Source organism: Mirounga leonina, unplaced genomic scaffold (genome assembly GCF_011800145.1).
Source record: "Mirounga leonina isolate KUSES-001 unplaced genomic scaffold, KU_Mleo_1.0 Mir_175, whole genome shotgun sequence".
Taxonomy (NCBI): domain Eukaryota; kingdom Metazoa; phylum Chordata; class Mammalia; order Carnivora; family Phocidae; genus Mirounga; species Mirounga leonina.
This window is the reverse complement of record NW_023270453.1, coordinates 22,876,636-22,901,391: the sequence shown is the minus strand read 5'-3', so window position 1 is coordinate 22,901,391 and position 24,756 is coordinate 22,876,636. Positions and strand designations below refer to the sequence as shown.

The following is a 24,756-nucleotide window of genomic DNA, read 5'->3' as shown; positions in this document are numbered from 1 at the left end:
CTTGGTGGTGGAAGCAAGGACCCTCCACCAGGCTTCTGCTTGGAGCAGGAAAGAGCAGACCCAGACATTCAGGGACATGCCGTTGGGGGCCTGTACCCCAGGGAGGCTGGTGTCCCCCCTCATGAGGATGTCTGGTCTGGAAGGCAGGGGGAGCATGGGGGACAGCCTGGGCTCCCCAGTGGACTGCTGGGTCACTGTGGGGGAGGAGAAGGAAGGCCAGCCTCTCAACCTGATCCCTGGTGCCTGGGGAGGTGACATGTGTCTTGTGCTGTTGTGGGTGTGTGCCTGTCCCCTGGTGGTGTGTGGGTCCCCAGGTCACCCACCTCCTCCCGAAGCTGGCCTGACCCCTCCAGCCCTGGCCTGGGGATCTGTGGAGGTTGCTTGTGTGGGCCTTGGAGGGGCTGGGGAGTATCTAGCTGGCCCAGAGGGTGGGCCCTGCTTGGCCCGGGACCTCTTAGGGGTGCTGTCCAGCCAGGCTGCTGGCCCTCCTCCCAGTAGAGGCCAGCTGCTGCTTGGCCCAAGCCCCTGCGGCTTGGGCGGCTCCCTGGGCCTGCTGTGTCTCTCCCCTGTGGTTGTAAGACCTGGGGAACACCGGTGTGGGGGCAGGGTGTCAGACTATGATGATGTCACCTGGGGGGGAGGGCTGGCTGAGGCCTCCTTGGCATTCCCCCAGAACGTTGATGGCAAGAATAAATGTGGACATATGGCTGTTGAGGACCTTGGGGGTGTGGGACTGGGTGAGGACCCTACCAGTGTTCTCTTTCCATGTCCTCCTTCCAGTGACACCCAGAGCTCCCCCTCAGGGTCCCCTCTGCCCTTCCCATCTCTCCCAGTGTACATGGTTACCCATGGCCTGCCCCAAACAGACGCTCCCACACCGTGGGGCAGGCTGGGGGGCTGGGGCTCAGGGCATGGTATGCCCTTGGGGCACGGGACCTTGGCCGTGGAAGATCCTGGGGAGCCTGTTGATATTTTCTGTGCACCAGGGGCCAGGCTAGGCCCAGGTAAGTGCGGGGGGTGGGGGGCTCAACTGGGCCCTGGAGAGCAGGGAGCATGTGGCCAGTGCCTGTGACTGACTGATGTGGGGCCTTCCGCATGCAGGAGAGGGGAGCCTCAGTGGGGCTGCTGGACCACGCAGAGCTGGATGGAGGACTTAACTGGCCCGAGGATGACCTGGAGCCACGGGCCAGTGAGGCCAGGGACAGCAATGTCCTGATGGGCCGGGGTGGGTGCTGGCTGAGTGGCCTGGACGCTGAGCTTGACCCGCCCCGCCCACCCGCTGCCCTGGTTTCTCAGGCACCAAGGGCGGTTCCCAGCAGCTGCCACTCATGATGGATTTTCCAGAAAATGGGATGTGGAAAACATTTTAGGGATTTTCCTTCTTTCTTTTGTCTTCTGCTTGAGGCCCAAGATTGAGCATCGTGCTTGACCAGTTGGGTGGGAGTCCGGCCAACCTCTCCCTGGTCTCCCGGCCTGGCCTGTCCACCCTACCCCGGGAGTGGGAGCGGGCCGGCTGGGGTGAGCCTGTGGAACACAGGGTGGGCAGTGTACCCTAGAGGAAGGCCCAGCCTGACCCATCAGAAAGCACCCCTTCCTCTGCCACGTGTGAGAAGGGACGGGGGAATCTAGGCTCCATTGTGGGGGGCACAGGTAACCTAGCCAGAAAATCCTATCCCCATGTCCCCTGGCCCCCAAAAGCCTTTCCAGCCATGGAGTTCCTGGAACCCAGGTTCTGGGTGGAGACGGACCTGCGCATATAGCCACACGCACGCTGTCTCTCTGTGTCCACCCTCCCCCCAGATGGGAAGCCAAGAGGCTCGCGGAGACCTTGGGCACCGAGCTGGGATGGGGCAGGGCTCTGGCCTGAGCCCATGGTCAGTGAGAGTGCCACTTCTTGAGTGGAGGCGGCCTCGCTGCCCCAACCTCCTCTTCCGATGGGGCTCCTGGCCCCCCTTGCCAGCCCCCTCGCCACCTGTTCCCCTCTGAAACCCCCACTCCAGGCCCCCGGGGCAGCCTGTCCATCCACTCCTACCCTGTTTCTCCTACTTCAAGGGCAAAATGAGGGTGGAAAACTCAGGGGACTCGCGTGCTCTCAAGACTGGAGCTGCTATGGTGCACCCTTTCCGGCACTTTCTTTAGATCTTAGTTTGAACAGTTGCAGGGGGAGGGGCTGCATTTTGCACCTGGATTTCTCTTGCATCCGTGTGCTGAGGGGGCTGCACCCGCCGATTGACCAATGGGCTCTGGTCGCTGCCACTGTAAATCCTGTCTCTCCCCACAGTTGAGGGGAGGGGCGTCTGTGGTGACCCTGGTTCTTGGGGCTGGGGGCCCTCTGCCGTGTGAGGCTCCGGCTTGTGCTGCATTTTTGAACCTCTTGCCTGGAAGTTGAACTTGCCAAGTTAGCCGCCCTGGCTCTTGCTTGGTCGGGCATACCGGTCACAGCAGTGGGGGGCTGCTCCAGGTGGAGACCCCTGGCCCCCAGCCCCACCTGCTCCCAACAGGTGCTCCAGCCCCTCCCGGGTGAAGCAGCGGTCGGGCTGTGGTGGGGGTCGTTTCCTGAGCCTGGTTCCAGACGTGGTCTGCAGCATCATGAGCCAGGCTGGGGTGCTGCACCAGGCGTCCCAGCCTGCGAAGCCCTGGGACCCCCTCCTCCCCCATGTCCTCAGGGGCCTGTGTGTGCGCCTCAGCTCTCCCATGAGGACCTTGTTTTCGCACCAGCCCCTTCTCAGGTCCTGCTGTATTTGGAGCAGGCTCCGTTTCAGAGGGTGACTTTTGGGAGCTGGACACCACCCCCGCCCCACCCAGGCTGCCTCAGGAGCTTAGATAGGAGGGGCCGTGGCAGCCAGGCAGGTGCCCAGGGATGGGGTATCTGACCAGGCTATGCTTGGGGTAGGGTGAGAGTTTGTGTTGGAGGAGCTGGGTTGGCAGGACCTGGAAATGGTTGGGCCAGGAGGAGGTGTCAGTGGACCCCCACCTCTGCACGACTGGGTGGTCACTGGGAGCCAGGTTAGGGCCAGTGAGAGGCATTCTGGGGATATCCGAGGGCGAGCGGTGACCTGCAAGGGCAGAGGCTGTGCAGGTGGGAGGCCCAGGCCTCATCAGTTTGGAGGCCACAGGAGGGGGCTACTCAGACGTGGGAGCCTGGGGCAGGGATGAGGAGGATGCAGTGAAGCAGGGACCAGAAGTGTCTCCCAGGTCAGGGGAGTGGATGGGTAGGGGCAACCGTGGCCTCCACCTCCGGGCTGGGAGGGAGAGTGGAGTCGTTGGCCGCAGAGTGTGCTGTTTGAAGGGCTTTGACCCTCCTTGCGGGGGCGGGGGGGGGGGCTGTCGCCAGCACCAGGGGTCGTGGTTCTGAAATATTCACGACTTGGCGGATGAAGGTGCTTTCGTGCTGTTCTCCCCGGTGCGTCTCCTTGTGTCTGGGATCTCTGTTTCTTTGGTGAAGCTCTCATTCTGTGCTCTGGTCCTGGAGCCGCTGTCTGGTAGGTGCGTGCGGAAAGGGCGCTGGGGCCTTTGACCCCGCTGGAAGTTGGTAGTGCTCTTCCCAGCCTGTTGTCTGGTTTTATTTATGATGCTTTGTGTGGAGGTTGCGTGTTTTTCTGTAGTTGGATCTTCTGGCTTTGCCGTTTGATTGCTGCTGGTGCCTGACGCTCGGAGAATCGTGTGATGCTCTCCTATGTTCTCCCCGTCAGTTGTCACCTTTGGCTTCAGGCTTTGTGACACTCGCCCGTCCCAGCTGGTGTTGAACCTCCTGGGGTTTACGGAGAGCCGGCTCTCACTCCTGGTCTGCTGTGCCCTTGCGTGGACTCTGGCGGGGCCCGCCTGTCTCTGGAGCGTCCACCCAACGCAGCAGCGCGGTCGGACACCAGTGCACGTCTCCCCTTTCAGCCGGCCTCCCTGATTCCTGCCCGGCTATGCTTCCTGTTGAACCTGTGTGTTACCTTGTAGACCATGCCGGTGTTTGTCCTGGGGTCCTGTTAACCTCGTGTTTACTGTGGCCTGTCACCGTAGCTCTCAGATGAGGTGGTCCCCCAGGGTCCCCTCCCTGCTTATCTGGTCTTTGTGCCCCACTGTGTCTTGGTGGCACTCGGAGGCCAGCCCTCCCCCAAGCCGGCAGCAGCGAGGCCCCTGGCCCTGGAGACCCTTGGGCTGCCATGGTGTGTTTCAGGCCCTATGTGGGATGGCACTGCTGGGGCAGGGGGCGGGGGACTGGGCAGAGGAGGGGAGTGGGGCAGGGCGGGGACGGAGTCCTGAAGGCTCCCAGCCCTCTCCTGCTCCATTCATTTGGATCCTCTATCCTGGCCTCAAGAGCAGGGAGTTGGAGCGTGTGGGGGAGCCTCTGGGGGTGGGCCTGGGTCTGCTTTGTGCCCTGTCCGGGGCTCCGGCACTGACCAGTGACCACCTTGCTCCCCAGAGATGTCTCCCACAACCTGCTCCAGGCCCTGGACGTGGGGCTCCTGGCGAACCTCTCCGCACTGACAGAGCTGTGAGTGTCCACTCCAGGGGGCTGTGTGATTCCATGGGGTGGGCGGGTGGCGGCTGCCTGTCACCTTTTCTGTTATGGGGGCTTCCTTCAGACCTTGCTGAATCCCCCCCTTTCTTCCAGGGACATAAGTAACAACAAGATTTCTACTTTAGAAGAAGGAATATTTGCTAATTTATTTAATTTAAGTGAAATGTAAGTTGTTTTTGGTGGGTGTCAGTAGCCAAGCCTGAGCCCCCCCCTGGCCCCCCCAGTTACCCTCCCTGCCCTCCTGACCTGGCCTCTGTGCCCATTCCTGTTTGAGACCAGGCGCTGGGGGCTGTGTGCTTGCCCACCGGAGCTCTTTCGGGGCCCGGCACTGCCACAGGGATGGCGGGGTGCTGTGCTTGTGAGGGCACCCCAGGCCCCCGCTCCTTGCGTTGAGGCCAGCAGAGACCCTTCCTCGGGTCCCCCTCACCTGCCCTGCCATCCGCTGAGTGCCCAGCCTCGCGCCTCCCGCAGAAACCTGAGTGGAAACCCGCTGGAGTGTGACTGTGGTCTGGCGTGGCTGCCTCGCTGGGTGGAGGAGCGGCAGGTTCGTGTGGTTCGGCCCGAGGCAGCCACGTGTGCCGGGCCCGGCCCCCTAGCTGGCCGGCCCCTCCTCGGTGTCCCCTTGTTGGATGGCGGCTGTGGTGAGTGTGGCTGGAGTAGGGCCAGCTGGGGCCTTCCCTGCTGGGCAGGTCCCCATAGGTGCTCCGGGGTTACCAGCGTGGGTGGGGGTGGATGGGGCTGGGAGGCACGTGGACAGTAGTCACGGTGGTTGAGACAGACCGGGTTGGGGGTCCGGAGGGTCCTGTGGACCAAGGGGCCAGTGCAGGTGGGAGGTGGCGAGAGCAGCGGGGTGATGTGATGTGGGATCCGGAGCGGGGGCATGCCGGGGACCAGCCTGTCTGCTCCGTCCAGGTGAGGAGTACATCGCCTGCCTTCCTGACAACAGCTCGGGCGCTGTGGTGCTGGTGGCCTTCTCAGCTGCCCACGAGGGCCCACTGACACCCGCGGCATGCAGTGCCTTCTGTTTCGCGGCCGGCCAGGGCCTCGGGGCCCTCTCAGACCAGGGCTGGTGCCTGTGCGGGGCGGCCCGGCCCCCCAACACCTCCTCGGCCTGCCTGCCCTTTTGCTCCAGCACCCCATCGCCCCTCACCCCTGCCTGCAGGGGCCCCGCCCTTCTCCGGAACATCTTCCCTGCCTCCCCAGGGGCCACCCTGGTGGGGCCTCAGGGACCCCTGGCCTCTGGCCAGCAAGCAGCCTTCCACGTCACTGCCTCCCTGCCCGTCAGCTCCACACACTGGGACTTCGGCGACGGCTCCCCCAAGGTGGACGTTGCTGGCTCCTCCACCACGCACCGCTACATGCTGCCCGGCCGCTATCACGTGACAGCTGTGTTGGCCCTGGGGGCCGGCTCCGCCCGGCTGGGGGCCGAGGTGCAGGTGGAGGCAGCCCCTGTGGCCCTGGAGCTCACATGCCTCGTCTCGGTGCGCAGTGATGAGACCCTCAAGCTTAGTGTCCGAAATCGTGGCGGCTCGGACCTCGAAGCCACATATAGCATTGTGGCTGTGGGCGAGGAGCCAGCCCGAGGTGGGTGCCCTGCTGCCCCCGGGCCTGGGTTGTCCCTCCCCTCCTCACCCCGAGGGGCTGGCGTGGGTGGGGTGGTCCTGGTTGGGGACACACTGATGCCCCCTTCTCTGCCCGCCGACCCCCCAGTGGTACATCCGCTCTGCCCCTCGGACACCGCAATCTTCCCCGGCAATGGGCACTGCTACCGCCTGGTAGCAGAGAAGGCCGCCTGGCTGCAGGCGCAGGAGCAGTGCCAGGCCTGGGCCGGGGCCGCCCTGGCCATGGTGGACAGTCCTGCCGTCCAGCGCTTCCTGGTCTCCCAGGTCACCAGGTACCGCCCCCCGCCCCCCGAGAGGCTGTGAGGTGGGGTCCCCGAAATGCTGGGGTGGGGATGGAGCCTAAGGCTTGAGGAGGATCAGGAGGACAGGTGGGGGTGGCTGGAGGAGCCACGTCCAGCTGGCTGGCCTGACTGCAGCCAAGGAGCCCCGTCTTGCTCAGCTGATGCCATTCCCATCAGCTCTCCGCACAGAGATGTGTGCGTGGGGGTAGGGTTGATGTATCCCGGGTCCTACAGGCTGCCCACCCCCTGCTGTCCCCTGCTGAGCCCCTCCTGGCAGGGGTAGGGCCGGTTCTGGTGTGACCATGGAGGCCACCCTCGGCCCCCCAGGCCCGAGAGGAAATGTGCTTCCCTGTAGCCAGCACCAGCCCTCCTCCCAGCCATCAGCGCTTGCTGCGGCCAGAGGCCAGATGCCCATTTCTCCCCGCGTCCCTGTGTGGGAGGGGGGCCGACCAGACTGTGGATCATACCCTGGACATCCTCGGTGTCCGGAAGGGGAAATTGAGGCCCAGAATGATCAAGGTCACCTGGTTAACTGGCAGTAGCCGGGCCCCAGTGCCTGTGCCGTCCATGTGTCGGGAAGCCCTCCCTCCAGAAGGGTCTTCCTAGCTTGGCAGAGCTGTGGGGAGTAGCCTGTTCGGGGGGCTGAGATGCATGTGTTTTGTTCCCCAAAACCTACGCCCAGAGCTGCTTTTTTTTTTTTTTTTTTTTAAGATTTTTTTTATCCATTTGAGAGAGGGAGGGAAAGAGAGAAGGGGAAGGGGGCAGAGGCAGGAGGAGAGGGAGAATCTCAAGCAGGCTCCCCGCTGAGCACAGAGCCCGACGCAGAGGGCTCGATCTCACAACCCTGAGATCATGACCTGAGCTGAAACCAAGAGTCGGCCACTCCGCACCCCGGGGGCCCCCACATCCTGTCACAGAATACACAGCCCTTGGCCAGATTGAAGCCTTCCCCTGCAAGGAGCCCTCAGCTGGGCCCCTGGCCCCTTAGGCATGGCTGCTATGTGGACACTGACATGGCCTTGCTTGCCAGGTCATCTCTCTGAGCCTCAATTTCCCCATCTAGAGATGGGGACAGGGGCAAGGCCTCCCTGAGGGGCTGCCGTGAGGAGCAGGCTCCCAGAGAGAGGGCAGATGGAGGGGTGCCTGTTTTCGGGGAGCCCCTGAGTGCCCACTCTCTCCTCCGCCTGCCTGCAGGAGCCTGGATGTGTGGATTGGCTTCTCCTCTGTGGAGGGGGCGGAGGTAGGCCCCGCGGTGCGGGGCGAGGCGTTCAGCCTGGAGAGCTGCCAGAACTGGCTGCCCGGGGAGCCGCACCCTGCCACGGCTGAGCGCTGTGTGCGGCTCGGGCCTGCGGGGCAGTGCAACACGGACCTGTGCTCAGTGCCCCACAGCTACGTCTGCGAGCTGCGGCCTGGAGGTGCGCCGGGGCCCCTGGAGGCGCTGCAGGTCACCTTCTGTCCTGGACCAGGACCGCCCCGCCCCCCCCCACCGTGCAGGGTCTCCTGGGTGCCCCAGGGGCTCCTCCTGTCCTGGCCAGGACAGCTGTCCCCCCCAAAATAGGAGCTCCTCCTGTCCTGGCCAGGACAGTCACAATCCTCATCCTAGGCTCATTCCTTAGCTGTTCAGTGTCCATTAGGTGTCACTGAGCACCTGTGGTTCCGAGCAGAGCCTGCACCCAACAAGACAGACACAGCTGGGGGGTAGCTGTTTGAGGCTACTGCTGGGGGGGCTCAGTCCCAGGTCTGGCCCCGCCTCGGGCCCCTGACGCTCTCCTCGTCATTGCACACTTGCCATCCCAGGTCCTGTGTGGGACGCGGAGACCTTCCTCGTGGGAGCACCCAGTGGGGACCTGCAGGGACCCTTGAGCCCCCTGGCACAGCAGGAGGTCCTCTCGGCCCCCCAGGAGCTTGTTGAGGTAGGCTGACCCCAGGACCCTCCAGGACATAGTCTGGAGACTGAGCCTTAGTCTGGCTGCACTGTTCCTTCAAAAATAAGCTCTTTTTTTCTGGGCCTTCCTAATGTCCTGTGTGCCCAGTAAAGATGCCGTAGGAAACCCACCACCGTGCAGAGAGAAGCAGCGCCTCCTCCCAATGTCTGAGAGCCCTGAATGCTCCTGAGCCTTCTCTCTGGATGTTTGTGGGCTTTTTCACAAAACAAGGTGGTGGTCCTGGTGCTCATAGGTGGTTTTGACCTGATTTCTCATCGTGAGTGACTGTCTTCCTCAGTGTGAAGCAAGCCCTGTCTGGTGGCTCCTTCCCCTCTGCGCTGGCAGGGCTGGGGCTGGCTGGGGGTCGGGGTCTGTGGAGCTGAGCAGCCCTGTCCCCCCAGGTGATGGTGTTCCCCAGCCTGGGCGTGAGCAGGGAAGCCTTCCTCACTGCAGCTGAGTTCAGCACCCAGGAGCTCCGCCGGCCCGCCCAGCTGCGGCTGCAGGTTTTCAGGCCCACAGCAGAAGCAGGTGGGACTCTGTCCTGGCGGGGGGGGGGGGGGGGGGGTCTGTGCGGTCACGAGCACTGGTCCTTGGCCACTGGACAGGTCTCCAGCCTTGAGGTGAACAGAATGGTGTCCACAGAGAAACCAACTCAGGCTCGGGATCTGCAGGACTGCCTGTGTGGGGCTCGCCTGGGTCAGTCAGCTGGCCCAGTGTTGGGGGGCGGGGAAGGGGGTAGAGGAGTCATGCTGGGGGCTGGGGTGCTGCCTGGCAAGGCCTCGTGTCATCATGGGGGCGCCCCTGACTGTGGCTTGATAGCGGGCCAGGGCCCCGACACCCCTCTTCTCATTTCAGGGTCCCCAGGAAGCAGCAGGGAACCTGAGAGCAGGTCCCCAGAGAGCACGACTGAGTCAGTCCCTGCGTGCACCCCAGAGGGACGCTGGTGCCCCCGAGCTAGTCTCCACCTGCCACTGGACGACCCCTGCCACCCCCGGGCCTGTGCCAACGGGTCCACGTCCGGGCCGGGACCCCCCAGGGCCTCCTGTGCACTGTGGAAGGAGCTCCTCTTCTCCCTGCCACCGGGCCCTCCCACCCAGTACTCAGTACGTGTCACTGGCCTGGTGTCATCCGCTTCCCGCTCAGCTACCCGCCCACACACACACGGCGCACCCTGCCCCTGCCCTGCACTGGCCTTTCCGCTCGTTTTGGCTGCAGTGTCCCTCAGAGGTCCCGCCCTGTCCGGGACCCGCCCTGCCTGCATCCTTGCTCTGTGCTCTGCGCACAGCCCTGTCCCAGAGCCTGTCCCGTCTGTCCCTGCCCTGAGTGCCTGGGGGGCCCCTATGAGGCCTGGCGGAGTGCGCGTGAGTCCGGGTTACCCCGGGTGGACCCTGCCCAGCTGCTCCCTTGCAGCCCCCCGACCAGGGTGGTCCACTGTGAGGACCTGATGCAGCCTGCCTTCGTCTCCCGTAGGTCACCTTCCGTGGCCAGGACAGCCCCCTGCTCCCCGGTGACCTCATTGCCTTGCAGCACGACGCTGGCCCGGGCGCCCTTCTGCGCTGCCCGCCGGCCCTGGGCGCCCCTGGCGCCAAGGCCCCGTACTTCTCCACCACTGCCGCGGCCTGGCTGGCCCACCTGCCCGCCCAGCTGGAGGCAGCCCCAGCCGGCCCCGCCTGCGCCTTGCGGCTGCTCGCCACCACAGAGCGCCTCACCCCCCTGCTGGGCCTGCGACCCAACCCGGGGCTGCAGCGGCCGGGGCGCTATGAGGTGCGGGCCATGGTGCGCAACAGCGTGTGCACCCACAACCTGTCCTGCAGCTTCGATGTGCTCTCACCGGTGGCCGGGCTACAGGTGGCCCGTCCCACCCCCCAGGACGGCCGCCTCTATGTGCCCACCAACGGCTCAGCTTTGGTGCTGCGCGCGGACTCCGGCACCAATGCCACAGCCACAGCCCACTGGCCCGGGGGCAATGTGAGCGCGCCCTTCGAAGCCGCCTGCCCTGCCGCGGTCGCTGCCCTGGTGCCCGGCTGCGCCCTCGAGGCCAACTCCACCCTGTTCTCCGTGCTGCTGCTGCCTGGGCTGAGTGAGGGTGAGCACACCGTCGAGGTCGTGGTGGAGAACGGCGCCGGCCAGGCCAGCCTCAGCCTGCGGGTGAAGGCCGAGGAGCCTATCCGTGGCCTTCGTGCCACTCCCAGCCCTGAAGCCCGCGTGCTGCAGGGAGTCCTGGTGGTAAGTGGGGCCGGCCGGCCCGCCCCGAGCCCCCCTGAGACGAGGGGCCCGTGCCGAGAGCAGCCCCTCCCCGGCGAGGGGGAGCTTGGCCTCGGGACAGCGGGCTCCGTGGCCGGTTTTGGGCAGCTTCTGCTGGGTACTTTCTGAGGGTCTGGTGCCAGGCGGCCTGCTGCTGTCCCTGTCCTGGGCTGTCTCCCCACACTGGGCAGCCACCAGCTCCGTGGCCTTCACAAAGCAGCCATGAGAAGGGTCATTTCGGACCCCTACCGCTCATACAGTCATGTGCCTCAACTTCCCCTGGTCACACCCATTCTGTCGGCTGACGGGGGTGAACCTCCAAAACCACAGGGCCCTTTGAGACTCACTTGCTATCCCAGGCGGCCTGTGCAGGAACCTGGGGACAGGCTGTAGGGAGGTTCAGAGATGGTGGGCTCTTTCCATCGCTGGTACCAGGTCACTGTCCAGATAGGAAAAGTGAGGGGCTGAGAGGTCGGAGCGCATGTCAGTCCAAGCTCAGTCCCACACCCTGCGGCCCCTCCCGCCTCCCCCTCCCCAGTGGTGTCTTGAAGTCAGCCCAGGAAGCCCCACCGGGAGGCGTGTCCGGATGGGGGGGACCCGGGCTTAGGGCAGAATTGGCCACCAAAGCCCTGAGGCCGGCCGACGCTGTGCCCTTCTGGCAGAGGTACAGCCCCGTGGTGGAGGCCGGCTCGGATGTGGTCTTCCGCTGGACCATTGATGACAAGCAGTCCCTGACCTTCCACAACGTGGTCTTCAACGTCATCTACCAGAGCGCCGCGGTCTTCAAGCTCTCGGTGGGTGGGGGGACCAGTGGGGGCAGGGGCGGGCCAGGGCGTGCGGTGCTCACCTTTGCCTTCTGTTCTGCTTTGCTCCCGAGGACCCCTCGGCTGGCTGTGGGTGAGTGCGGGGGAGGGCTCTGTGCTGCCTCACGGCCTGCGCCCCACCCGCGGCAGCCCACGTACGCTCCCTGTCTCTAGCTGACGGCCTCCAACCACGTGAGCAACGTCACCGTGAACTACAATGTTACCGTAGAGCGGATGCACAGGATGAGGGGCCTTCGGGTGTCTGCGGTGCCGCCCGTGCTGCCCCCCAATGCCACCCTGGCCTTGGCCGCCCACGTGCTGGTGGACTCGGCTGTGGAGGTGGCCTTTCTGTGAGTGCGCCTGGCCTGGTGGGCAGCAGGGCGGGCCGCGCCCGGGTGGGGCCGGTGCCAGGCTCTCCCTCCAGCTTCCGCCTCCTCACCTGCCGGGAGGCGCCGGGTGCCTGGGACCCTGGGAGTGGGGAGGGGCTGCAGCTGGGCCAATGTGCGCCCACCCCCAGCCTGCTCATGGCCCTCCTGCTGCCCTGGCAGGTGGACCTTTGGGGACGGTGATCAGGTGATCGGCCAGTTCAAGCCTCCGTACAATGAGTCCTTCCAGGTCCCAGACCCCACGGTGGCCCAGGTGCTGGTGGGGCACAATGCCACCCACAGTTATGCCATCCCAGGTGAGGGCTGGGGCCCACTGACCTGCTGTGGGGACAGTTCCCTCTGTCTAGTCTGGGTTGAGGGCCTGGGGTCCTAAATAGGGTGAAGGAGGGGTGTCTGGGGTGAGGGGTGGACTGGGCTGCTGAGCCCCATGATTCAAGTCTCCTGGCCAGAAACTGGACCTCCCTCGGCCACTATTCTGACCCTTTTTGGGGGAAGAAAGGGGTTACCTTTTATTTTTAAAGTCTGAGAAGCCTCACACGCAGAATAGAGAGTAAACCTCGGGCCGCCCCCCCCAACTTCTGCCTGTCAGTGGCACTCGCTGTTAACTCAGAGAGGGTCTGCTCCTCCTCCCATTCCTGCCTAAGCCCCGTGTCTCACCCGGTGCTGATGGCACCCCGCGCACACCTCATTGCGAACGCCCCCAGGGCAGGGTCCAGGGACTTTCTCCCTTTACATTTTGCCCGGGGCCCTGTTCTGTCGTCCCGAGGGGCCCCGGTGCGCAGCAACATGGGGTTCGGTAGTGACTTCGCCAAGCTGGTGGTGGTGGTGGCCCTGGCCTCGTCCTTACTTGGGCCTGTTCCCCAGGTGAGTACAACCTGACCCTGCTGGTGTCCAACACCTTCGAGAACCTGACGCAGCGAGTGCCCGTGAGTGTGCGCGCCACCTTACCTGCCGTGGCCGTGGCCATGGGAAGCCGCGTCCTGGTGGCTGGCCAGTCTGTCACCTTCTCCCCACACCCACTGCCCTCACCTGGGGGCATTCTGTACACGTGGGACTTCGGGGATGGCTCCCCGGCTGTGACACGGCCCCAGCCGGAGGTCAACCACACGTACGCCTCAAGGGGCGTGTACCGTGTCCATCTGGAGGTCAACAACACGGTGAGCAGCGTGGCAGCCTGCCTCAGCATCCGCGTCTTTGAGGAGCTTCGGGGCCTGAGCGTGAGCCTGAGCCCGGCTGTGGAGCAGGGCGCACCTGTTACGGTCAGGGCCACACTGGAGTCAGGAGACAATGTCACGTGGACTTTCGACATGGGGGACGGCACGGTGCTCATGGGCCCCGAGGCCACAGTGGAGCACGTGTACCTCCGGGCCCAGAACTGCACGGTGACTGTGGGAGTGTCCAGCCCCGCGGGCCACCTGGCCCTGAGCCGGCCCGTGCACGTCTTCGTCCTGGAGGTGCTATGGATTGAGCCGGCGGCCTGCATCGCCATGCAGCCCCACGCCCGGTTCACAGCCCACGTCACCGGGGACCCGACCCACTATGTCTTTGACTGGACGTTCGGGGACGGCTCATCCAACACGACCATCGCGGGGGACCCAACAGTGGTACACAATTTCACACGGAGCGGGACGTTCCCCTTGGCACTGGTCCTGTCAAGCCGCGTGAACAAGGCCCATTACTTCACCAGTGTGTGCGTGGAGCCTGAGGTGGGCAACGTGACCCTGTGGCCCGAGAGGCAGTCTGTGCGGCTCGGGGAGGAGGCCCGTCTGGTGGCTCGTGCCTGGCCCCCGTTCCTCTACCGGTATACCTGGGACTCTGGCACTGAGGACGCTGCCCGTGTCGGGGGCCCCGAGGCCACATTCACCTACGCGGACCCAGGTTCCTACCTCGTGACGGTTGCTGTGTCCAACAACATCTCAGCTGCCAACGACTCTGCCCTCGTGGAGGTGCAGGAGCCCGTGGAGCTCATGGGCATCCGGGTCAACAGCTCTGGCGTGCTGGAGCTACGGCGGCCCTATCTGTTCTGTGCCGTGGGCCGCGGGAAGCCCGCCACCTACCTGTGGGAACTGGGGGACGGCAGGCGCCTCGAGGGCCCCATGGTCACCCATGCCTACAACAGCACGGGCCACTTCGCCGTCAGGGTGAGCGCATGGAATGAGGTGAGCCATGCGGAGGCGTGGCTGAATGTCACGGTGCAGCAGTGCGTGCGGGGCCTTGGCGTCAACGCCAGCCGCACGGTGGTGCCCCTCAACGGCAGCGTGAGTTTCTCCACGTCCCTGGAGGCCGGCAGTGACGTGCGTTACTCCTGGGTGCTGTGCGACCGCTGCACGCCCATCCCCGGGGGCCCCACCATCTCCTACACCTTCCGCTCGGTGGGCACCTTCACCATCATCGTTACCGCCGAGAATGGGGTGGGCGCCGCGCAGGACAGCATCTTCGTCTACGTCCTGGAGCACATCGAGGGGCTGCAGGTGGTGGGGGGCGGAGGCGGCTGCTGCTTTCCCACCAACCGCACGCTGCAGCTGCAGGCCGTGGTCCGGGATGGTACTAACATCTCCTACAGCTGGGCCGCCCAGCGGGATGGCGGCCCAGCCCTGACTGGCAGTGGCAAAACCTTCTCGCTCACTGTGCTCGAGGCCGGCACCTACCACATCCAGCTGCGGGCTGCCAACATGCTGGGCAGTGCCGTGGCCAACCGCACCGTGGACTTTGTGGAGCCCGTGGGCTGGCTGGCTGCAGCCGCCTCCCCAAACCCGGCCTCGGTCAATGCTAGCATCACCCTCTCTGCTGAGCTGGCTGGTGGCAGTGGCGTCATTTATATTTGGTCCCTGGAGGGAGGACAGAGCTGGGAGACCCGGGAGCCATCCACCACCCACGCCTTCCCCAGCCCCGGCCTGTACTTGGTCACGGTCACGGCTGAGAACCAGCTGGGCTCAGCCAATGCCACCCTCGAGGTGGCTGTGCAGGTGCCCGTCAGCGGCCTCAGCATCAGGGCCGGTGACCTGGACTGCAGCTTTGTGGCCGCCGGCTCCTCTGTGCCCTTCTGGGGACAGCTGGACTCAGGCACCAATGTGAGCTGGTGCTGGACGGTGCCGGGTGGCAGTAGGCACGGCCGGCACATTGCCGTGGTCTTCCGTGACCCCGGCACCTTCTCCGTTCGGCTTAACGCTTCCAACGCGGTCAGCTGGGTCATGGCCACCCACGAGCTCGCGGTGGAGGAGCCCATCATGGGCCTGGTGCTGTGGGCCGACAGCAAGGTGGCGGAGCCCGGGCAGCTGGTCCACTTTCAGATCGTGCTGGCTGCTGGCTCCGCCGTGCGCTTCCATCTGCAGATCAGCGGGGCCGTCATGGAGGCCCTGCCCGGTCCCCATTTCTCCCGCAGCTTCCCCCGGATCGGGGACTACGTGGTGAGCATTCAGGCTGAGAACCATGTGAGCCGGGCCCAGGCTCAGGTGCGCGTCTTAGTGCTAGAGGCCGTGGGTGGGCTCCAGGTGCCCAACTGCTGTGAGCCGGGCATCCCCACGGGCACGGAGAGGAACTTCACAGCCCGGGTGCAGCGGGGGTCCCGTGTGGCCTACGCGTGGTACTTCTCCTTGCAAAAGGTCCAGGGGGACTCGCTGGTCATCCTGTCGGGCCGTGATGTCACCTACACCCCCGTGGCTGCGGGGCTGCTGGAAATCCATGTGCGTGCCTTCAACGAGCTGGGCGGGGTGAACCTCACGCTTGTGACGGAGGTCCAGGACACCATCCAGCACGTAGTGCTGCGCAGTGGCCGCTGCTTTACCAACCGCTCGGCCCGGTTCGAGGCCGCCACAAGCCCTACCCCCCGGCGTGTGGCCTATCGCTGGGACTTTGGGGATGAGGCCCCGGTGGAGGACACGGAGGAGCCCTGGGCTGAACACTCCTATCTGCGGCCCGGGGACTACCGCATGGAGGTGAATGCCTCCAACCTGGTGAGCTTCTTCGTGGCGCAGGCCACGGTCACCGTCCACGTGCTGGCCTGCAGGGAGCCCGAGGTGGATGTGGCCCTGCCCCCGCAGCTGCTGATGCGGCGCTCCCAACGCAACTACCTGGAGGCCCACGTCAATCTGCGCGACTGTGTCACCTACCAGACCGAGTACCACTGGCAGGTGTACCGGGCCGCCAGCTGCCAGCGGCCTGGGCGCATGGCCCCCGTGGCCCTGCCCAGTGTGGACGTGAGCCGGCCCCAGCTGGTGGTGCCGCGGCTGGCACTGCCTGTGGGCCACTACTGCTTTGTGTTCATGGTGTCATTTGGGGACACACCACTGGCACGGAGCATCCAAGCCAACGTGACAGTGGTGCCCGAGCGCCTGGTGCCCATCATCGAGGGCGGCTCGTACCGCGTGTGGTCAGACACTCAGGATCTGGTGCTAGATGGCAGTAAATCCTACGATCCCAACCTGGAGGATGGCGACCAGACGCCACTCAGCTTCCACTGGGCCTGTGTGGCCTCGACACAGGTCGGGTGCACTGCGGGGCATGGGTGTCCCCTGCCCCCCCCCCCCCGCCCCCTCGGTCATTCGTGCTGAGTCTAGCATAGGGAGCGGGCTCTCCCAGCTGTGCCGTGAGCCAGGCTCTGCTTTGAAGCCATCCAGGGTCTCACGCCCTCTCCCCTGTGGCTACAGAGTGAGACCGGTGGGTGTACCCTGACCTTCGGACCCCGGGGGAGCAGCGTGGTCACCGTCCCTCGGGAGCGCCTGCAAGCCGGCGTGGAGTACACCTTCAACCTGACCGTGTGGAAGGCAGGCCGGAAGGAGGAGGCCACGAACCAGACGGTGGGTGCTGCTGGCCTGGTCCTTAGCCCAGCAAGGCAGAGCCCGGGCCTCCAGGGTGGACACAGCTGCCGGGGAGGGCTGAGGTACAGGGCCGTCTGCCCCCAGGTAGCGCCGAACGCTGAGGGTTTCCTATGTTGTGGTGCTTCTGGGGGGAAGCTGCTGGTTCTCCTTAGGAGTTGTTACTTTTTTTTTTTTTTTTAAAGATTTTTATTTATTTGAGAGAGAGAACGAGATAGAGCATGAGAGGGGGGAGGGTCAGAGGGAGGAGCAGACTCCCTGCTGAGCAGGGAGCCCGATGTGGGACTCGATCCCGGGACTCCAGGATCATTACCTGAGCCAAAGGCAGTCGCTTAACCAACTGAGCCCCCCAGGCTCCCAGGAGTTACTACTTTTGATACAGTTTCTCTTTAACAAAACATCCCGCTTCAACACTGTTTCCTTCCAAATGTGGCTGTGGCACTCCAGGTCTTTGAGGGGCCCCAGGTGCTGTGACGATACAGGTCCCCTTCCCAGAGCATGGGTGTTCTCGTTACTGAACAGGAGGGGCCTGATCTCACCCCTGTGTGTGCATGTGCTCAACATTCCCCTCCCCTGGATCCTCCAGACAGGTCAGGACCACAGAGCGGGTGACCCCAGGGCAACTACTCCTGCTGCCTTTGGGTGAGGTGTGCTGATGGGAGCCGGTGTGCTAGGCTCTGCTGGTGCCCAGCACGGGGTTGTCTGTCCCCAGCATCAGGCTCTTCCAGCCGGCCTGTCCAGAGGGGCTGTCCGGCAAGGTGGGAGCTTAGAGCAGGGCCTGGATTGGCTGAGGTGGGCCCCGTCCCAGGGCGGCAGGGACCTCAGGGCCGTGCTGTGCACAGCTGCTCTCTCCGCACACAGGCATTCACCCGTCCGTTCTGCGTGTGGGTGAGCACCTAAGGGCCTCGTGTGTGCTGGGCCCACGCTGGGCCTTGGGGGCTACAGAAAAGAAACCGAGTGTGGACGCTCTTCTTTTGGGTGTCCACCACCATCCCGCAGACTGGAGACACAAAACCAGTTGAACGTAGTGGGTGAGGGCTGAGCCCACAGTGCCTTGGGCAGCTGGACCTTAGGCTAACGAGCTGGCTGGGCTCAGAGGAGCTTTCCCAACTAGAATGGCACCAAGGCAGAGACCAGAGGCCCAGCTCCCCCATGAGCTGCGGCCCCACTGCACTGTGCAGACTCGGGTCTGGGCCCCAGGAGCGGAGGGCCTGGCTCAGGTCATGGCTTCCCTGTGATCCCACCCTGTCCCCAGGTGTTGATTCGCAGGGGCCGGGTACCCATCGTGTCCTTGGAGTGTGTGTCTTGCAAGGCGCAGGCGGTGTACGCAGTAAGCCGCAGTTCCTACGTGTACCTGGAGGGTCGCTGTGACAACTGCAGCAGGGGCTCCAAGCGGGGGGTGAGCGAGCTTGCGGGGTGGGGTGGGGGGGGCGTGCTCGGGGAGGGAGAGGGCGGGGCCTCGGGGAGAGGACCAAGTGAGGGGCGGGGCGCGGCCGCTCCGCCCCTCAGCGCCGGCTCTGCATGTCGCCCCGCAGCGCTGGGCCGCGCGCACTTTCAGCAACCAGACGCTGGTGCTCGACGAGACGACCACATCAACGGGCAGCTCGGGCATGCGGCTGGTGCTGCGGCGCGGCGTGCTGCGGGACGGCGAGGGTTACACGTTCACCCTCACGGTGCTGGGCCGCTCGGGTGAGGAGGAGGGTTGCGCCTCCATCCGCCTCTCTGCCAACCGTCCCCCGCGTGGGGGCTCCTGCCGCCTCTTCCCGCTGGACGCCGTGCGCGCCCTCACCACCAAGGTGCATTTCGAGTGCACAGGTGAGTGCGGCTGCGGATGGTGGAGAGGCACGACGTATGGGCCGCAGGGACTCTGGGGGCACAGCTGACACTGTGGGGGCCCTGCAGGCTGGCAGGACGCAGAAGATGCGAGCGCCCCCCTGGTATACGCCTTGCTGCTGCGGCGCTGTCGGCAGGGTCACTGCGAGGAGTTCTGCGTCTATAGGGGCAGCCTCTCCTCCTATGGAGCCGTGCTGCCGCCCGGGTTTGCACCCCACTTCCAGGTGGGCCTGGCCGTGGTCGTGCAGGACCAGCTGGGTGCGGCTGTGGTCGCCCTCAACAGGTGAGCCTGGGCAGGGAGGTCAGGGTGGGTGGCAGGTGGGAGCGGGGACTGCCACTCGTTCACCGGGGGCCTTTGCACACAGTTCTCTGGCCATCACCCTGCCAGAGCCTCCTGGCGACCCCCCAGGAGGCCCCTCGGACCTCATGACCTGGCTACATAGCCTCACGGAGAGCATGCTGCCCAGGCTACTGAGACAGGCTGACCCCCAGCACGTCATCGAGTACTCGCTGGCCCTCATCACTGTGCTCAATGAGGCCAGCACGGGGGTGAGGACTCCCCTTCTCTCGTCTGTCCTCAGCGGGAGGGTGGGGCCAGGCCAGTCCCCGAGGTCTTGCGAATGATCAGTCCCCTGGTGCGTCTCCTTGAAATAACCTCTGTTCTCCACTGTCCCCACCTGTGGGTTCCCCCACCTCCATGCCCACCCCCTGTAAGGAGTCTTGGGAAAGCCCCCTTTTGCTCCTTAGGAAACCGGGCTTGAGCCACCACCCGAGTTTCGTGGTGGCTGAGACGGCCTGCATGGCACCTGCCATCACCGCTGGTGGGGCCGCCTATTGCCCACTCAGGGCTCCCCTGTGCTTGCTGCCCGCAGTCCGAGCTGGCCGTGGCTGCAGCAGCAGAGTTGGACGCCAGGCGGCAGCTGCAAGCCCAGATACGCAAGAACGTCACAGAGACCCTGGTCTCTCTGCGGGTCAACACCGTGGATGACATCCAGCAGATTGCGGCGGCGCTGGCCCAGTGCACGGTACGGGGGAGCTCAGGCCCCTCGGCAGACCCTGTGCTGGCCTGTCTCCCCAGTCACGTGCCGGTCCTTGGCTGTTCTAGTGTGTGAGCCACGGGGGCCTCTGTCCCTCCGGCGACTGTGCATGGTGGTCCAGGGCACAAGGAGCAGCCTAGCTGTAGGGAGGGCAGATGGAAGAGGCTGTTCCTGTGCCGTTCTGCTCCAGCCCCTGGTTGCACGTGACCTGGCTTCTGCAGCTCTGAGAGCTACCACCATCGTCATCCAGGATTCGGGGACTGGACTGGGCAGGGCTGAGTCCACTTTCAATAGGGGTGGGAAATTGCTGCAGAGCCTTCAGCAGAGAAGGATGCAGAGAATCTTTCCAGGGAGGTGGGGAGCCCTGTGACACATGGTTCCCATGGCCATGTATGTAGCTTGGGGTGGGACGCAGGGTGGCATTCTGCTGGACCTCGTCTGTGGGTGGGGAGAAGCCACGGAAGAGTTTTCAGTAGGGAGGTATGTGGGTGGAACTTCCAGCTGCAAGATGGAAGGGCTTGGGGAAAGGCCATGGCCACAGTGGGCGCCCAGCAGCATGGCCAGTGTGCTGGAGCCGAGCTTGGGCTGAGCGGCCAGAGGGGGAATAGCCCTGTTCAGCCAGACCGGAGCAGGGCAGAACACGGCCCTGGCCTCCCTGCAGGTGTCCAGCAGGGAGCTGGTGTGTGGCTCCTGCCTGAAGAAGACGCTGCACAAGCTTGAGGGCATGATGCGCATCCTGCAGGCCGAGACTGCCGCCGGCACCGGGACGCCCACGGGCATCGCCGACAGCATCCTCAACATCACAGGTGTGGGCGAGGGCTGGGCAGGTGTGTGTGGTGCCCCCTCCCCCCCCACCAGCCTCCTCCTGCCTTTCCCCCACAAGTGACCCCCCGCAACCCCTCCTGCTCCCACAGGTGACCTCATCCACTTGGCCAGTGCCGACGTGCAGGGCCCACAGCCCTCAGAGTTGGGCGCAGAGCCGCCCACGCTTATGGTGGCGTCCAGGGCCTATCACCTCTCGTCGGCCCTCATGTGCATCCTCATGCGCTCCCGCGTCCTCAATGAGGAGCCCCTGACACTGGCGGGCGAGGAGATCGTGGCCCAGGGCAAGCGCTCGGACCCGCTGAGCCTGCTTTGCCAGGGTAACGCCTCGGTTCCCGGCTGCCACTTCTCTATCCCCGCGGCCTTCAGTGGGGCCTTGTCCAACCTCAGTGACGTGGTGCAGCTCATGTTCCTGGTCGACTCCAACCCTTTCCCCTTCGGCTACATCAGCAACTACACCGTCTCCACCAAGGTGGCCTCCATGGCCTTCCAGACGCAGGCCGGGGCTCAGATCCCCATCGGGCAGCTGGCCTCGGAGCGCGCCATCACCGTGAGAGTGCCCAACAGCTCAGACCAGGCCGCCCGGGGCCGCCCCCCCACCCCTGCTGGCTCCACCATCGTGCAGCCCCAGGCCTCGGTCAGCGTTGTGGTGACCCCTGAGAACAGCAACCCCGCCGCCGGGCTGCATCTGCAGCTCACCTACACGCTGCTCAGTGGTGGGTGCCAGGGGCGGGGCGCTCGCGGCTGCTGCCTCCTCCCAGCCTTGGCCCGGCCTTTCTGGGGGCAGGGGGTGGGGTGAGCCAGTGTTTCTCATGGACCCCCCAACTCTGTGGCCTTCAGTAAAGCCTGCCTCCCGCTCCCCAGGCTGCTGGGGGCCTGGCCCGAGGGCGGTGAGGGATGAGGGCAGAGCAGGTGCCATGCCGGCACGGAGCGGGGAGGGCTCCGGAGGGCTCCCGTGGGTGTCACCCACGGTGCGGGAATGGCCCAGGGCTTCCGTCCTACCCTGTGTTTGTGTTGCTAGAGCGCTACTTGCCCGAGGAGCCTGAGCCCTACCTGGCCGTGTACTTGCACTCGGCGCCCCGGCCGAACGAGCACAACTGCTCGGCCAGCAGGAGGATCAGCCTGGAGCAGCTGATGGGTGACGACCACAGGCCCTACACCTTCTTCATCGCCCCGGGGTGAGGACATGCCCTGCCACAGAGGCCCCATCGGTGGGGTGGGGCTGGTCCCTGAGGGCAGGGTGAACGTGGTCTGATCCGTGCGTGCCAAGGTTCTGTGTGCTCCCCACGGGAACAGCTATGGCGGCAGGAGGACCGGGATGTGGGCTGCCCTGGCGACACGTGGTGGGGGTGGCTCGGCCGAGAGGCCGGGGGCCAGAACATCGCTGTCACTCAGAGCCTGGGGCTGGGCAGGGTCTGGCTGTGACGCTCCCCCAACTTCTCCCAGGACCAGAGACCTAGGAGGGACTTACTACCTGAACCTGACCAGCCACTTCCACTGGTCAGCGCTGGAGGTGACCGTGGGCCTCTACACGTCCCTGTGCCAGTACTTCAGTGAGAAGGAGATGATGTGGAGGACGGAGGGGCTCGTGCCTTTGGAGGAGACCTCCCCCAGCCAGGCCGTCTGCCTTACCCGCCACCTCACAGCCTTCGGGGCCAGCCTCTTTGTGCCCCCCAGCCACATCCACTTCGTCTTCCCAGTGAGTGGCACCACGTTCCTTTGTCCTGAGGAGGTGGGGCGTGGGCCGTGCCTCCGGGCCTGACGGCTCTGTCTCCCCAGGACCCGGCCCCAGGCACGAACTACATCGTTCTGCTGACATGTTCCGTGTGCCTGGTGACCTATGCGGTCATGGCCGTGATCCTGCGTAAGCTGGACCAGCTGGACGTCAGCCGGGTCCGCGTCATCCCTTTCTGCGGGAAGGCGGGCCGCTTCAAGTACGAGATCCTGGTCAAGACCGGCTGGGGCCGAGGCTCAGGTGAGGGAGGGGCTGCCTCGTCCAGGCCCCCGGGCCGCCCCTGCTTGCTCTCTCTGGCCACTGTCCCTTGTAGACGACAGACCGAGGGCTTGGTTTACCCACTGCTCTGTGTGTAGGAGCTCGTCAGGCCTCTCGGGGCCCGCCGGCCGCATAGGGCACCCGGGTGCAGGGCCTGCCCGCCTGAGCGAGTGGACGGTCAGTGTGGGTGGCATAAGCTGTTACTGGGAAGACGGTACCCGTAGCAAGCGAGGACAGATGACTTGGATGTTAGACTCACTGGAAACCAAAGTGCTTGGTTTCTTTTTTTTTTTTTAATTTTTTTAAAGATTTTATTTATTTATCTGACAGAGAGAGAGACAGTGAGAGAGGGAACACAAGCAGGGGGAGTGGGGGAGGGAGAAGCAGGCTTCCTGCAGAGCAGGGAGCCCGATGCGGGGCTCGATCCCAGGACCCTGGGATCATGACCTGAGCTGGAGGCCGACGCTTAACGACTGAGCCACCCAGGCGCCCCGCGCTTGGTTTCTTGATGCAAAACTTGTCGCGCGGTGTGGATGGTGCTCCCCACGTGGCTGCAGGATTTCCCGTGCCCCGCCGCGCTGCCCCTCTGACCATTCTCTCCTGTGCGCCCTCTTTGTCCTCTCTCTCCTGACCGTTGTCCTTGTTTGCGTAGGAACGTTTGCAGTGAACCACCCGCAGTGTCGACGTGCCTGGTGACTTTTGATCGGAATTTCTCTCCCTGTGCTCCCACTTTTCACTTCCTTCCTGTGCTTTCACCCTTTGGAGGACCCAGTTCTGTAAAACGTTGCGCGCGTTTACTGCTGGAAGAGGAGCAGGGAACCGGCGGGTGCACGGGGACGGGCCGCCCGTCAGCGCGCTGGTCTGTCGTTCCCAGAGCAGACCGGAGAGCTCGAGGCCACGTTTGGGCCTCACGCAGTCACTTGGTTAAGCCGCTCGGATGCCGAGCACGCGCGCCGTGGGGGCCAAGTCTCTGGCGCGCTGAGGTAGCTGACGTGGGTCCGTGTGGAGCCAGGACCGCCTGCATGTGGTGGATGAAGGACGGCGTGCCCGGGCTCACGCGTCTGGTCTGCGTGTCCGCCCGCCCGCAGGTACCACGGCGCATGTGGGCATCATGCTGTATGGGGCGGAGGGCCGCAGTGGCCACCGGCACCTGGACGGGGACAGAGCCTTCCGCCGCAACAGCCTGGACGTGTTCCAGATCGCCACCCCGCACAGCCTGGGCAGCGTGCGCAAGATCCGCGTGTGGCACGACAACAAAGGTCTGTGGGGGCGCCTGTGGCCGCCCCGCCGGCACCCCGCCAGCGCCCTTCCGCCTGACTCAGCACCCCCTCCCCTCAGGGCTCAGCCCCGCCTGGTTCCTGCAGCACGTCATCGTCAGGGACCTGCAGAACTCCCGCAGCACCTTCTTCCTGGTCAACGACTGGCTCTCGGTGGAGACCGAGGCCAACGGCGGCCTCGTGGAGAAGGACGTGCTGGCAGCAAGTAAGGGCCCCGCCCGTCCCCGCCGCAGCGGCCTGGAGGGGTGGCCCTGTGCCTGTGGCCTCCTGAAGCCCTCCCTTGCCCTCTGCCTAGGTGACTTGGCCTTGCGGCGGTTCCGGCGCCTCCTAGTGGCCGAGCTGCAGCGTGGCTTCTTTGACAAGCATATCTGGCTGTCCCTCTGGGACCGGCCGCCTCGGAGCCGCTTCACACGCGTCCAGAGGGCCACCTGCTGCGTCCTCCTCCTCTGCCTCTTCCTGGGCGCCAACGCTGTGTGGTACGGGGTCGTGGGAGACGCTGCCTACAGGTGGGTGCCGCGCTGTGAGTGTCCAGGTGGCCCCTCCCGCCCTCCCGCCTGACCCAGCCTGGGTTTCTCTTCTCTCCTGCCACGCAGCGCGGGGCCTGTGTCCGCTCTGATCCCGCTGAGTGTTGACACAGTTGCCGTCGGCCTGGTGTCCAGTGTGGTTGTCTATCCCGTCTACTTGGTCATCCTGTTTCTCTTCCGGATGTCCCGGAGCAAGGTGGGCTGGGCACCGCGGAGCTCCTGGAGGGTGGGGTGTGGGCCTTACTTACCGCTTGTGCAGAGGGCTGTCCAGTGTGGCTGCCAGACAGGGAAAGTCAGCGAGGTCAGCAGTGCTGGCCGGTCTTTGGCTAGACTGACCCAAGAAAACAGAGTACTGCAGATTGTCGAACTCACGCGCGACCCAAGGGGACCTTGCCACCGAGGCCATAGAAACCAGCAGGATGGATGGGGGTCCCGTGAACTGCTGTCCACCAGCCTGTCATACGACCGAGGTGCAACGGACAAGTTCCTGGGAGGACAAGCTCCCAGACCGACTCGGGAGGAAATCGCAAACCGGAGCCAACCTCTAGCAAGAGGCCAGCAGAGCCCTGTGAGACCTCACACGCGCACAAGCCCAGATGGTCTCCCTGATGGGCCCACCGCTGCCAAAGAATCCACAGCAGGCTTCGTGGACTGACTCGTCCCGGCCCATGCGGCCAGAGCC

General features: G+C 64.8%; 1 protein-coding gene across 2 annotated transcripts in view; it reads left to right on the top strand.

The window, feature by feature from the left end:
• Positions 1 to 24,756, top strand: part of PKD1 (polycystin 1, transient receptor potential channel interacting) — a 41,400-nt gene that overhangs the window by 9,235 nt on the left and 7,409 nt on the right. Inside the window, exons 2-30 of one of the 2 annotated variants that reach the window (XM_035021964.1) lie at positions 4,415 to 4,486; positions 4,607 to 4,678; positions 4,985 to 5,154; positions 5,426 to 6,097; positions 6,224 to 6,407; positions 7,611 to 7,831; positions 8,214 to 8,329; positions 8,743 to 8,869; positions 9,197 to 9,444; positions 9,812 to 10,567; positions 11,248 to 11,379; positions 11,563 to 11,738; positions 11,937 to 12,070; positions 12,639 to 16,255; positions 16,421 to 16,570; positions 17,844 to 17,987; positions 18,124 to 18,403; positions 18,491 to 18,704; positions 18,787 to 18,970; positions 19,294 to 19,446; positions 20,120 to 20,264; positions 20,373 to 20,996; positions 21,302 to 21,458; positions 21,727 to 21,979; positions 22,060 to 22,255; positions 23,362 to 23,532; positions 23,612 to 23,755; positions 23,846 to 24,056; positions 24,144 to 24,270. In XM_035021964.1, coding sequence (XP_034877855.1) covers positions 4,415 to 4,486; positions 4,607 to 4,678; positions 4,985 to 5,154; positions 5,426 to 6,097; positions 6,224 to 6,407; positions 7,611 to 7,831; positions 8,214 to 8,329; positions 8,743 to 8,869; positions 9,197 to 9,444; positions 9,812 to 10,567; positions 11,248 to 11,379; positions 11,563 to 11,738; positions 11,937 to 12,070; positions 12,639 to 16,255; positions 16,421 to 16,570; positions 17,844 to 17,987; positions 18,124 to 18,403; positions 18,491 to 18,704; positions 18,787 to 18,970; positions 19,294 to 19,446; positions 20,120 to 20,264; positions 20,373 to 20,996; positions 21,302 to 21,458; positions 21,727 to 21,979; positions 22,060 to 22,255; positions 23,362 to 23,532; positions 23,612 to 23,755; positions 23,846 to 24,056; positions 24,144 to 24,270 — 9,850 coding nt within the window. Of the gene's footprint in view, positions 1 to 4,414; positions 4,487 to 4,606; positions 4,679 to 4,984; positions 5,155 to 5,425; positions 6,098 to 6,223; positions 6,408 to 7,610; positions 7,832 to 8,213; positions 8,330 to 8,742; positions 8,870 to 9,086; positions 9,445 to 9,811; positions 10,568 to 11,247; positions 11,380 to 11,562; positions 11,739 to 11,936; positions 12,071 to 12,638; positions 16,256 to 16,420; positions 16,571 to 17,843; positions 17,988 to 18,123; positions 18,404 to 18,490; positions 18,705 to 18,786; positions 18,971 to 19,293; positions 19,447 to 20,119; positions 20,265 to 20,372; positions 20,997 to 21,301; positions 21,459 to 21,726; positions 21,980 to 22,059; positions 22,256 to 23,361; positions 23,533 to 23,611; positions 23,756 to 23,845; positions 24,057 to 24,143; positions 24,271 to 24,756 lie in introns of those variants that run through there. The other variant, XM_035021962.1, reaches the window with a different exon arrangement.